Genomic DNA, 12,846 nt, shown 5'->3' on the forward strand with positions numbered 1-12,846 from the left:
CGAGAAAGTGAAGGGAGGTGTCAGAGATGGACCAAGCCCAGGCAATGTGTGTTTACAAAAGATTACAGATCTTAAGGAGGGCACAGAAAGCATTTTAAGTGAATCCCTTTACATAATATAGTTCCAAGGGGAATTAGGTCAGTAAAGGCTGATTGTTCTATGAATAAAAGGTGTTTTTAAGATTTAAAAAAATTGATATATCATACCGCAGGTGAATTTGGAACAATGCGCTGTTGTTGATGGTATTGTGGAGAAATTTATACTGGAAAAAGTTTTCTCGCACAAACAAAAATCCCACCAGAATTTTGGGAGTTGGATCTCTCTTAGGTTCTGGGGCCCAGAGCATTTGGTGCCAATTTGTTCTGCTCAGGTGAGCCAGTTTTCAGCTGCTCTCCACCAAAGATTTGAGAAGAAGTTCCTTGGTTTGCTCTACATGTACATTGAACCTTTGAAGACAACTGCAAATACTCTCTGTCTCAGCATCTGTCTTTCTGACTCCCTAGCAACCAACACAATCTCATTCCACCTGAACCTTACATTCTATGCATATGTTTTGGGAGTACTTAGATTTCTAGGCTAAAAAGTATTATAGACAGGGAGCATTACAGTGCACTGTGGTGTCCTGGCATTGATTGCCCTGCTGAGATCCGATTTAATAAATAGTATAGAGGAAACAGAAAAGGCTTCAAAGTCTCCAGACTTGAAACACTTGCATTGGATTCTGGATAAGTTTGTCTCACTGTGGCAGGGGAAGTATGGGAAGTTGAAGGAACCATGGTTAACAAGAGATATGGATCATCTAGTCAAGAGGAAAATAGAAGCATACTTAAGGTTTACGAAGCAAGGATCAGACAGGACTCTAGAGTTACAAGGTAGATGGGAAGGAGCTGAAGTGGAAGGGTGGGTTAGTAAGTCTGAAGATGCATGAAAGTTGGTGTTGTTGTGGAGGTTTAGAAGGTTGTCATAAGTTATATTGGGACATTGATAGGATACAGAGCTGGGCTGAGAAGTGGAAGATGGAATACAATCATGATCTGTAGGTTGATACACGTTGGAAGATTAAACTTGAAGTCAGAGTACAAAGCTAATGGTAGGATTCTTAGTAGTGTGGAGGAACAGAGGGATCGGAGCTCCACGTCCATATATCCCTCACAGTTGCCATGCTAATTGGTAGCATGGTTAAGAAGGTATATAGTGCACTACCCTTCATTAGTTGGGGTATTGAGTTCAAAAGGTATAAGGTCATGACGCAGTTCTACAAAACTCTGTTCTGGTGACCTCATTATAGGAAGGATGCAGAATCTTTAGAGCGGGTGCAGAGGAGCTAAACCAGGAAGCTGCCAGGAATAGAGAGCATATCTTATGAGGAGAGGTTGAGCGAGCTAGGGCTTTTCTCTTTGGAGTGAAGAAGGATGGGAACTGACTTGACAGGGCTCTGTAAGATGATAAGAGGCATAGATAGATGGAATGAATAGCCAGAAACTTTTTCCCACGGTGGAAATGGCTAACGCAAGGGGGCATAACTATAAGGGGGAAGTATAAGGGGCATGTCAGAGGCAGGTTTTCACACAGAGATTAATTGGTGCATGGAATGCGTTGCCAGGGGTGGTTGTAGAGGCGGAACATTAGGAACATTTTAGATTGTCGCGCAGATGAAGAAAAATGGTGGACTATGTGGGAAAGGAGGATTAGATTGATCTTAATATAGGTTAGAAGGCCAGCACAATATTGTAGGCTGAAGGGTCTGAGCTGTACTATTCATTGTTCTATGTTGTGTTAGCTGATTCTCTTTCCACAGATGCAGTCTGGCATGTTTCCAATCTTTTGTGATTTTATTTCAGGATTATTTCACCTACGCTTTTTATTTCAAAGTAAAGAGTTGCCTGAATTATCAAACATTTTCATTTTTAATTTTTCTACACTGAGTATAGGTGAGGTACAATTCTAGCCTGGACATGATATTTTGTAGAAACTACTGTACACCCCAAATATCCCTATAGAAGATCGTTGAAATTAAATGTTAAAATGCTCTCTTCACTTGATGGGTTTTTCCAGTTTTAATTTTAGTTGTTTTTATTTCACATTCTAAACATCCCAAACCCTATTCCATGTCTGATGGCTCTTGACTGAGTAAGTGATTCCCCACATGGAGTCCAGTGACAGGGCGTAGCAACAAATCATCTTTCACTTATTAAATTCTTCTGTGCAAATCTCACCAACAATCTGTCCTAGTCCAGCTACACATCCATGTTTGCCTTCATCAGCTGTGGCATTGGTTACAACGGTTTACTACAGTCATGCAAAATGTTGGTTAGGTCGCTTTTGGAGTATTGTGTGCAGTTCTGGTAACCGCATTATCAGAAAGATGTAATTAAGCAGGAGGGGGTGCCAAAAAATTTCTGAGAGATGTTGCTGGGACTGAAGAGCTTGAGTTATAAGGAGAAATTGAAAACACTGGGGCAGTTTTCCCTGGAGCAAAGGAGGTTGAGAGGTAACATGATAAATTATGGGAGGCTAAGATAGTGAAGCAGACTCTATTTCCCATGGTTGTGGTCTCGAAAACTGGAGGGGGTCTGAGGGGTAAAAGTTTCTCACAAAGGGTAGGTGATATCTGGAATGAACTGCTGGAGAAGGTGGTGGGGACAGGAACAGTAACAACATTTAAGAGGCAGCTGGACAGGCACTTGAAGGTGCAGAGCATAGGGAGAGAGAATTAATGCAGGCAAGTGGTATTAGTATAGAAATGGATAATGGTTGCATGGGTGTGAAGAGCATATCAGTAATTTTTTTGAAAAAGCTGCTTGTCTACCTTGGCATGATGGGTTCCACTCATCTCTGAGTCAGAAGATTATGAGCTTGATCCTCAGCAGAAATACTTTCCATAAATCTGAGCTGCTAGTAGTGCAGAGAGAGAGCAATGCAAAAGTGAATCATGTCAAGTGGAGTTACAGAGAGACAGGCTCCTTACCCTACCTGAATCCCAGTTTTTTTTTTATTCTCTCTACAATCTCATCAACTCATTCCAGATTCTGCCACTGTGGAGGGTTCTAGAGAGTTTGACCATTCACCCACTCACGTTGACAATTTACACTGGTCAATTAATCTACCAAGTAATACATCTCAGACAAACTGCGGCACCCAGAGGAAATCAATACTGTCACGCACAGTGTGTAGGTGCTGACATAATGTGCAAGCTGAACACAGACAGCACCCCGGATCAGGATTGAACCTGGGCCTCTGGCACTGTGAGACAGTGGCTCTACTCACTGCACCAGTTTGCCACACTCTGGACAGTGAAATGTCAGAGCACTACTTGGAAGGCAAACAGGGGAGTTCAAATGCATGAATCATACAGCTGAAGAGCTTTTCACCCAAAACACTTACTGTTTCTCTCCCCAAAGATGCTGACTGACCTGCTGAGTGTTTCCAACATTTTCTGTTTTCATTTCTGAACTGCATTTCTTGGATTTGACTTTCTTATCATACACAGCTGGTGGGATCTGGCTCTGCAGGACATTTGACTGCCACCTTTCATCAGTGACCGTACTTCAACAATGCCTCATTACCCGTGAATTTCTTCCTTTACTACTTCACAATGGTGCAAAAGTAGCTGTAGTCTTTGCGTGCAAGGAAGGAGTTTAGCTTCCAATACTTGGCATGTGATGTGTAGCACTGAAAATTAATTTATTTTCCTAAATACAGCTTGTATAATCAAGTTTTGTTTTCCAGTCAGCAGTTTCTCACAAGAATGAAGTCAAAAAACTGTTTTAGAGATCACCAGCAACTAATCTATAATGACCAAGTAACAAAATCAAAAGGATTTATGGATATTTTAAAAAAAGTCTCTTTGGCCACACAGACTTCAAGTAAACAACCAATTACATCTCACAGTGAGCTTTAATTGAATAATCTAATTTTTCTGCATAAGCTGCTCTTTATTTTGCATGCTGAGATGTTGGTTTGATCAGGGAATAATCCATGGCTTTCACAAGGCATTCCCGGGCCACACTAATAACATTTTGATGCTTGGCGTTATCTTCCAGCTTGCCAATCACAGTCAGGATCTCCAGCAATTCGCTCTCAATCATCCTTTTGGCAATCTCCTTGTCCGCTTCCATCAGGTTTAGAACGATGACCAGACCACGATGCTGGATCTCCAAGTTGTCATGCAGACAGAGTCGCTGCAAGATCTCTAGCCATTGGACTGTCTGCGTTCAAAGGGAGGGAAATAAATCTCATTGGATGGCTTTCAAAATCCCACTTTGACTTTTCCTCTGCAAACTTTATTGAGGCAACATGATTCTAGGAACTATGGAAGAATTCAGGAGAGACAAACTGGAGGCAAGGATTTAAATGGTGGTGGATGTTACAATGCCACTGATTAGTTGAGGAGAAGATTTCATCAATAGTGATGTAGCTCATGAGTGGAGCTAGGCTAGGATGAGGGGAAGGGGAAGAAATGAAGGGGGAAAAAGAAGAGAAGAAAGGGAAGTAGCAGGGTGAAGGGAAGTGAAAGGGAGTAGGTGAAGGAGAGAGATAATCAGAAGGAAGAGGAAAGCAATAGGAGAGGAGAGGAATGATGAAGGGAGATGGATCCAGTGAGGTGGAGATATTGGGCTTGTTAAGATCGCTGAAGGGTCAAGGATGATGGAGCAAGGGAGAGGGGAAGATGTTTGAGGAAAGGAGAGTGTGTTTCAACAGCAGATACACTGAGGTATAGCTGGAATCAAGTGAGATCATAGTAATGGGAAAAGGTGATGTGTTTGGTGACAGAATCATTTGCCCCAAAGTTCATCCTTAGGGTAAATATTACATGAAGATTGGGTCAAAATATGTCAGCTTTAGAGTTTCCAGGGAGTAGAATGGGGTCAGTGGCCAGGGCACAGTGGTTGTAATGGAGTCTTAAAGGATTTAGTTTTCTAAATATTTCTACTCATACAGTCCGGTATGTTAGACAGGATGTCCAACAATTTAGGGACAGTACAGATAGTGCTAAGATGGAGCTTGCATTCACCTGAACTTGATGTTATGGGTGCAGGGGCTGGTGCATAGATAAAAAACAGAAGGAACAAGGGCAGCGTCACAGAGAGGGAAGCCACTGAGTAGACTAGAATAGAGGCGTGAGTGATTCCCACCTAGATAACCAACAGGGAAGAGGCACTGGAGGAGAATGGCACAGGGAGCAGTGTCAGGGCTGGCAGATAGTGCACGTTATTAAGAGTAGGGTTTGATGTCTTCCACTGGCACAGGTGACAGCACACATCATTCTATAACGAATGACTGAATGATTACACATTCTACCTTCATTCATTTTAAGATGCCCTATGGACGTTTGGAAGTCGGGCATTATAAATTTAGGAAACACACCATCTAATTTATGCAGAGAAAGTTCCCACAAACAGCTAGAGTGAATGGTCTACCATAATAATGTTAGTCAAGGATAACTAATGAGCTCAGGTCACAGAAGGGATTCCACTTCTGTATGAACGCTATCTGCAGGATCTTGTATGACTATCAGTGGAATAGACTAGTTGTCTTCACGCGTCGTGTTCCTTTACATTACAGCGGTCACGTCAGATGTACCCAGTACCTCAAGAGCACATTGAGTGGTGGAAGGTGCGAGATAAAGACTCTTCATTCTCTCATGCACTCTAAGATTGGCAAATCATGCAAAGTTATGAGACGAGTCAACTCACGACTGTTGTTAGTTTGTGGCAGAGTTCCTTGCATTTGGCTGTGAGGGTGGCAAGAGCTCCACTCGCTGCTCGCTGGAGCTTCACATCATCTTCACCACACAGTAGTATCAGTAGCTTCAGTCTGTCATTCCCCTCAACAGTATAGCGCTGCTGGACCTTCAGAAATAAAACCAAGGTTCATTGCAGGAAGGATGAGACTGTGCTGGAGAGCATACAGAGAAGATGCACCAAAATATTTCCAGTTTTGAAGGAGAGAATGGCTGACAGAGGTATATAAAAATATGAGTGCTATAGATCAGGCAGGCAGTAAGAACCTTTTACCCATGGTGGGAGTATCTAAAACGTGACACCATATGTTGAAGGGGAGAGTTAGGAGGTTTAAAGGAGATCTAAGGGAGAACTTTTCCACATGGAGAGTTTTTGGGATCTGGAATGTGCTTGTGGTGGAGGAAGGTCCTCTCATAACATTTAAAAAACATCAATTTAGGTACCTGAGTGATAAAAATTTCCCCCTATCTCAGCCAGCTAATGGCAACACTTTAGCTTGAATCACCAAATGCAGGTAAATTGGATCAGTATGGGTAAGTACAATGATCAGCCTGGACAAGGTGAGCTGAAGGGCTTATCTCTGAGCTGACTCTATGACTCTTTACAAGTGCCACCTCCGTGAATGACTGATCATTGCTTTGTTCAAGGTTCTGGCTGGGACCAATGGGATAAATGTTGAGCGGCTGTTTCCTCAGGCAGAAGAGTCTAGAACCAAGGGATGTAGGATAAGGATGGAGCTGCCCTTACAGGAATGAGGATTTCTTTCCTGAAGAGGCCAAAAAAGTACAGTACGTCCCCATTGAACCTCACCAGTTTTTATGGATGCATCATAAAAAGCATTCTATCTGGATGCATCATGGTTAGCTGTAACAACTGCTCTGCTTGAGACCACAAGAAAGTCCAGAGAGTGTGAACACAGCTCAGCATCTTATTAAAGCCAGCCTCTCCTCCATGGACTCTGTCTACACTTCTCACAGCTTCTGTAACGGGCCCAGCATAAACAAAGAGCCCTCCCAAACCGGACATTCACTTTTTACCCTCTTCCCATCAGGCAGAAGATGAAAACACCTAAGAAAATGTACCACCAGGCTCAGGGACAGCTTCCATCCTGCTGTTATAGACTATTGAAGGTACCTCATGTATAATAAGATGGACTTTTGACCTCACAATCTACTGCACCATCACCTTCCAGCTTATTGACCACCTGCACTGCACTTTCTCTGTAACTGTATCCTATTTCTGCATTCTGTTATTGTTTTTCCCTTCTACTATCTCAATATAATTAGTAATCAGTAAGTATGGCACGCAAAACGAATTTTTCACTGTACATCCATAGTAAACTAATTTATTATTTAAAGAGAAATTACAACTCTCTGTCACAGTCAAGATCTGCGAACAACACTCCTTTGGTCGACATCTTCTGGATATATCATGAAATCATCTTTTTCACTTCTTTTATGTCTTTTATATTTGCTGTTTGGAGATTGTTTGGATGCTTCATCCTCTGCAGTCTCCGAGCGGATTTCCTGGAGGCAGAGACAGTGTGTACAAACCTTGTAGAGGGCAGGCTGCAGGATGGGCTGAAAGCCAAAGCTTGGCTCCATTTCATTGATTATAGCTTCCATTATTTGCCAATGAAAGCAACGAGGGAAACTGAAGCCACAAAGCAAGTGCAGAAGGTGAGCGCCAGCTACTTGTCTTTTGATTGGTTGCTCTGTACCAGAGAGGGGAGAGCCTGCCGCTGCTGCACCCTGAGAGTGCTGCCCAGGTTTTTGCCTGCATTTTGGATGTGGACTTGGCCTATGGACTCTTTTTTTTTTCCAATCTTATAGTTTTTATATTCTGTGTTTTTTCAGGGGCATTTGGGGGTCAGTGTGCCTGATCTATTTTCTTTGTTTTTCGTGTGGGAGGAAGGATTTGGGGGTCGATGTGCCCGATCCATTTTGCTCAGTTTTTGCGCAAAAGAAGGGATTGGGCATCAATCTGCCTGATCCACTTTGCTCAGTTTTTGTGCGGAAAGAGGGTTTTGGGGGTTGATGTACCTGTTCCGTTTGTTCCTCTTTGTTGTGGGGAGATGGGATTTGGAGGCTGATGATTATGTTGCCTTTCTTTTATTTCTTGGTTTCATGGCTACCCAGATAATTGAAGAATTTCAGAGTTATATACTTTGATAATAATTGAACCTTTGAACTTTTGAATAGTTCTTAAGTCTAGAAAGTTGCAGCTCTTTGTTATTCAAGGCGCAGACTGGTAGAGTTTTAGGAATTAGTGGATTTAAGGGATGCCCAGAACAGGCAAGATGGTGGAGCTGAAGACAAGAATCAGCCAAGATCTTATAAATGTCAGCGCAGTCTTGATGCCTCGTGTGGCCTATACTGTGCTCCTCCTTCTCATGTCGTACATGACTCACACTATTCAATCAATAACACAACCAATCTGCGAACACTGTAAATCTGGAAAAAGACCAGCAAATGCTGAAAATCCTGGCTACAGTTATATTGGGATGGATGACACTGGCCTGTGGCTGAGCCAGAATCTGGAGAATGAAGGCAATAAAAAGTTCATCCCCTTTCATTTATGCTTCAATATCAAAATTAGTTAACAGATGGAATGAAAAGCATTCTCACATTCCTGCAGATAACAAATGATTAAACTATACCAAGTCACACTTACTTCTTTGCAAATGGCCATGTTGCACATACACTCAGTGGCTGCTTGTCGAATTTGATCATGTTCCTCATACATATAACACTCAATCTCAGGGAGAGCTTGCTCCTTGATTATCTTTTGCCTAAAAGCAGAATGAAAGGCAGATTCTAAATAGTATTTTGTGATCTCAAGATCGACCACACTCAACGAATATGGTGATGAGTGAAACACTGGCATGCGCTTAGTGTCAGCAAACAGAAACAAGTTCTCCAATTTAGTTCTTTCTTTAGAGCTGGGTGCCTTTCCGCTTTTTATTTCAGATTTCCAGCTGAATTTCTGTTCCCTCAAATTGTACTAAGTCCAGCATATCTTCAAGTTGCTTTCAACAGGAATGGAATTCAAACTAATTCAACTAGAAACACTAGGGGCCTTTAAGTCTGTTACTGTTTCACCAGATGCTGCCTGACCTGCTAAGCGATCCCAGCATTGTTGTTATCTCGGAGTTCCAGCAGCTACAGTTTTTTATTTTCAGAGAATGAAAATGTCTTCCTGATATCATCTTTCCCTTTTGGCTATCAGCAAATGACCCAATGAAACCAAGCTGTATATCTCATATGAAGAACATTTGATAGAACATCTGTACTCGCTGGAATTTAGAAGAATGTGTGGAGGGGGGCAGCGGTCTCATTGAAACCTACCTGATCTGACCATGGACTCATCTCCACCTACCTGCCTTTTCCCAAAACCTTTAATTCCCCATCTATGCAAAAATCCATCCAACCTTGTCTTAAATATATTTACTGGGGTAGCCTCCACTGCTTTATTGGGCAGAAAATTCCATAGATGCACTATTTTCTGGGAAAAGCAGTTCCTCCTCATCTCTGTCCTAAATCCACTCCCCAAAACTTGAAGCTATGTCCCCCAGTTCTAGTAGATGTGGAAAGGATGTTTCCCATGGTGGGATAGTCTAGGACAAGGCACAGCCTCAGGATAGAGGGGTGTCCATTTAAAACCAAGATGTGGAGAAATTTCTTTAGCCAGCAGGTGGTGAACTTGTGGAATCTATTACCACAGGCAGCTGTGGAGCCCAAGTCATTGGTGGTATTTAAGACCGAGCTTGACAGGTTAATGTTGGAGCAGACTCCATAGGCCAAATGGCATAATTCTGCTCCTACGTTTTGTGGTCTTATAATCTTATCGCTTGTGATAAGCGGTCTTCCGTTGGTCAGGGCCAACTACAGATGTCAATGTGATTGATACGCAAGCCAGGGCAGTACAATATGGAGAGCAAGCTGTTGACCTAGTGATAAAATCATCGGGAGATGCTGTTCACCTGTCAAAGCTCAGTGAACCATTCATTCATAATTAACCATAATAATAAGTTCTCTCAAATGCAAATAAACATTGCTTTTAAAGCCACGCCAGTCCTTTAGATTTTAAACAAGAATGTCATTTAAAAACACCCTTTTGTGGTTTGTTTCCTTAGTACATCGTTAGAAAAAGGTCTGATCTAGATTTGAGTAGCGGTCTCACGGCTACACAAAAAAAGATGGAGATAATGAATACTTCGCATTTCCAGCCACTTTGAAGCTGGATGGTTGTAACCTTCAGCAAGGTCTTCAAGGTCTGTACTCTAGGAAAGAGAAGACTGTGGGGTGAGTTGAAAAAAAGTTTTTAAAATTATGGAAGTCTTTCATGGAAAGACATTAACATTTCCATTTGATGCAGCAGCCAAAATTAGCTATTAATACAAGATAATCACTGATAATTACAATAGTGAATTCAGTAAAACTTCATTATTCAGACTTATGAAGGGTCTTGGCCTGAAACATGGACTGTTTTTTCATTTCCATAGATGTTGCCTAACCTGCTGAGTTCCTCCAGCATTTTGTGTGCTTTGCCTTGGTTTTCCAGCATCTGTAGATTGTAACACACATCAAAGTTGCTGGTGAACGCAGCAGGCCAAGCAGCATCTGTAGGAAGAGGTGCAGTCGACGTTTCAGGCCGAGACCCTTCGTCAGGACGTCGACTGCACCTCTTCCTACAGATGCTGCTTGGCCTGCTGCGTTCACCAGCAACTTTGATGTGTGTTGCTTGAATTTCCAGCATCTGCAGAATTCCTGTTGTTTATCTGTAGATTGTCTTGTGTTTGTTATCCAGCTTATGATAGGAATATGAACTTCCTTCCCACAGCAAGTGGCTGTGATGAATAGATAAGCTGAATTAAAGGGGAAACTGGATAAATACATGAGCGAAAAAGTAATAGCAGATCTGATGATGGACTGAGATGCAAAGGAACAGGAGAAGGCTTGCGTAGATCATAAGTGCTAACCAACCACGTCACCAACATCAAATGGGGAAGACTAGGTTGGAAAAATGCTGCTGATCCTCTACCTCTCCTGGAAGGGTTGTTGAGGTCCCAGGATAATAGTGAGGGAGAAGGTGAATAGACAGATATGTCTTTCCCTTCCCATGGGGCAGGGGAAAGGAATGGATGGCTGGGGTGGAATGAGTGGACAAAGCAGTGACAAAGAGAGTGGTCACTGTGCAAAGCAGTAATTGGAGGACAAGGGAAGACAGGACCGGCAGTGGGATCCCTTTGGAACTAGCAGAAATGATGAAGAATGGTACGTTGGTTTGGGAATTGGGCAACTTTGCATCAAAAATTAATAAGTGTTTTGGTAATGTAGGGAGGCTAGGAATGTTCTCCTTAACAGCAAACAAGGTTAGTGGAAGATTCATTAGTATTGGTCTGAAATTATGAAGGGTTTCGTCAGAGGAAATGAGGAAAAACATGGCAGAAAAATCAATAGCTGGAGATCAAGAGTTGTTACTTAGCACAAGAAGCAACGGGAGACAAGGTTACATATTTATCAGAGTTGTTTTTATCCTGTCTGCATTGCCTGAAAAAAAAGTGGAAACAGAGTTATAGAAAATTGCATAATTATTTGAAATTTGGAAAGAAATTTCTGGAATTTGGAGTCAGATGAGAAGAAAGTTGGAGAATATTGGTGGTATCATTCAAAAGGGCAGTGCAGGTGTAACGAGGAACCCTCTAAGATGCATAATTCTGGTAGAACAACATAAACAAACATCGACAGAAGCAGAGATTTGGCTTTGCAAAGGTAAGCAACTTGCCTCAGCTTCTCATTTTTTGCCGCAAGGTTTGTGAGTCCCATCAAAGCCTCATAGTTCTGCAGGCCATCCCGCTCGGTGTTCAGAAGGCTGACCAGTGGCCTCACCACTTCATAGATCTGAAGGGGAGGCAGAGAAGAGATCAGGCTCTATAAAACAGGTCAGCGATGAAGATGACAAGAATACATATGACCAAGTGACTGCTTTTAAATGACTCATTTTCATGGACAACTCTTTCAAAGAATGAGCACAGAAATGGAGCTGTTTGTCAGGGAGAGAAACATGCACAACAGAAAAGATTCCAAAGACACTAAAAATAAATGTGATTAGGCTACTCAAATAAATCAACATTTTGAGAAGGCTTTTAGAATAAAGTCACTTAATGCAAGGAGAGTTGTATAGCACAGAAACTCGTTTAATTTATCTTAAAACTCTGCTTTAAGATATCTCTACCATGGGAGAAAAGAACTTATGAAGTCTCCCTGTGAAATGATGCTGTTCTGAAGCCCAGAGAGCAATGGAGAAAAACATAATCAACAACTGACTGACTTCCATCTTTAACCTCACATATGTACATAGTGAGTGGAATGTGCTGTCTAATTCATACTGTGGCTATTGTAGGCACAATAGCGTCACCATTATCATTACTACTAAATTATCTTAATGTTGCAAAATCCCACCTTTATTCCCCCCACCCCCAACATTGGTAGTGATCATTATCCAATGACCCACTTACCCACCGCCCTCAATGGGCAGGACATCGTCACCAGGTCAGTAACAAGTTATTAGAATGAGCCAAGTTTGGAAATTTTTACTTTGGCTCAAGATGGCTTTTTTTCTCTAAATTAAACAGAGAAAGCCATCCAATATTTTGGTGGGTGAAAGGAGAATACCACAAAATCAGTCACTTAATAGCAGTAATGACAGAGTCCACAGTGATTGCTCCAATCTACCTAGATAGAGTTATTGTCTATGCGTTTGACCAACCATCAGCTGGGATAATGAAGTTATGACACTTGCCTTGACCCTGACAATCAAGGAGCCAAATAAGTTTTTTTTGTGTTGTTACAATTTCAGATCCAGTACAAACTGCAAAAAGAAAAGTTTCAGTCCCTTCTCTCTTCTTCAGGCCAAACCATGGACAGCAAATAGAAAGGGAAAGAAAGAGCAAGTGAAATAGAGAGAGAGAGAGAGAGAACAGAAAAAGTGAGGCAAGCAGAGAGAGTGAAAAAAAGCTGCAGCTAGAATAATCCAGAGCGGTGTTTCCCAACCTTTTTTATGCCATGAACCAATAACATTAAGCAAAGGGTCTGTGGAC

The 12,846-nt window shown here is 42.0% G+C and overlaps 1 protein-coding gene across 1 annotated transcript in view; it reads right to left on the bottom strand.

Annotated features, from left to right (window-relative positions):
• Positions 1-3,660: 3,660 nt before the first annotated feature.
• unc45b (unc-45 myosin chaperone B) overlaps positions 3,661-12,846 on the bottom strand; it is a 72,403-nt gene continuing 63,217 nt past the window's right edge. The window contains exons 17-20 of the mRNA XM_072258068.1: positions 11,532-11,647; positions 8,418-8,535; positions 5,697-5,852; positions 3,661-4,208 (exon numbers count right to left, since the gene is read on the bottom strand). Coding sequence (XP_072114169.1) covers positions 3,936-4,208; positions 5,697-5,852; positions 8,418-8,535; positions 11,532-11,647 — 663 coding nt within the window. The 3' untranslated portion in view covers positions 3,661-3,935. The remainder of the gene's footprint in view (positions 4,209-5,696; positions 5,853-8,417; positions 8,536-11,531; positions 11,648-12,846) is intronic.

This window comes from Mobula birostris, chromosome 5 (genome assembly GCF_030028105.1).
Source record: "Mobula birostris isolate sMobBir1 chromosome 5, sMobBir1.hap1, whole genome shotgun sequence".
NCBI classification, from domain to species: Eukaryota; Metazoa; Chordata; class Chondrichthyes; order Myliobatiformes; family Myliobatidae; genus Mobula; species Mobula birostris.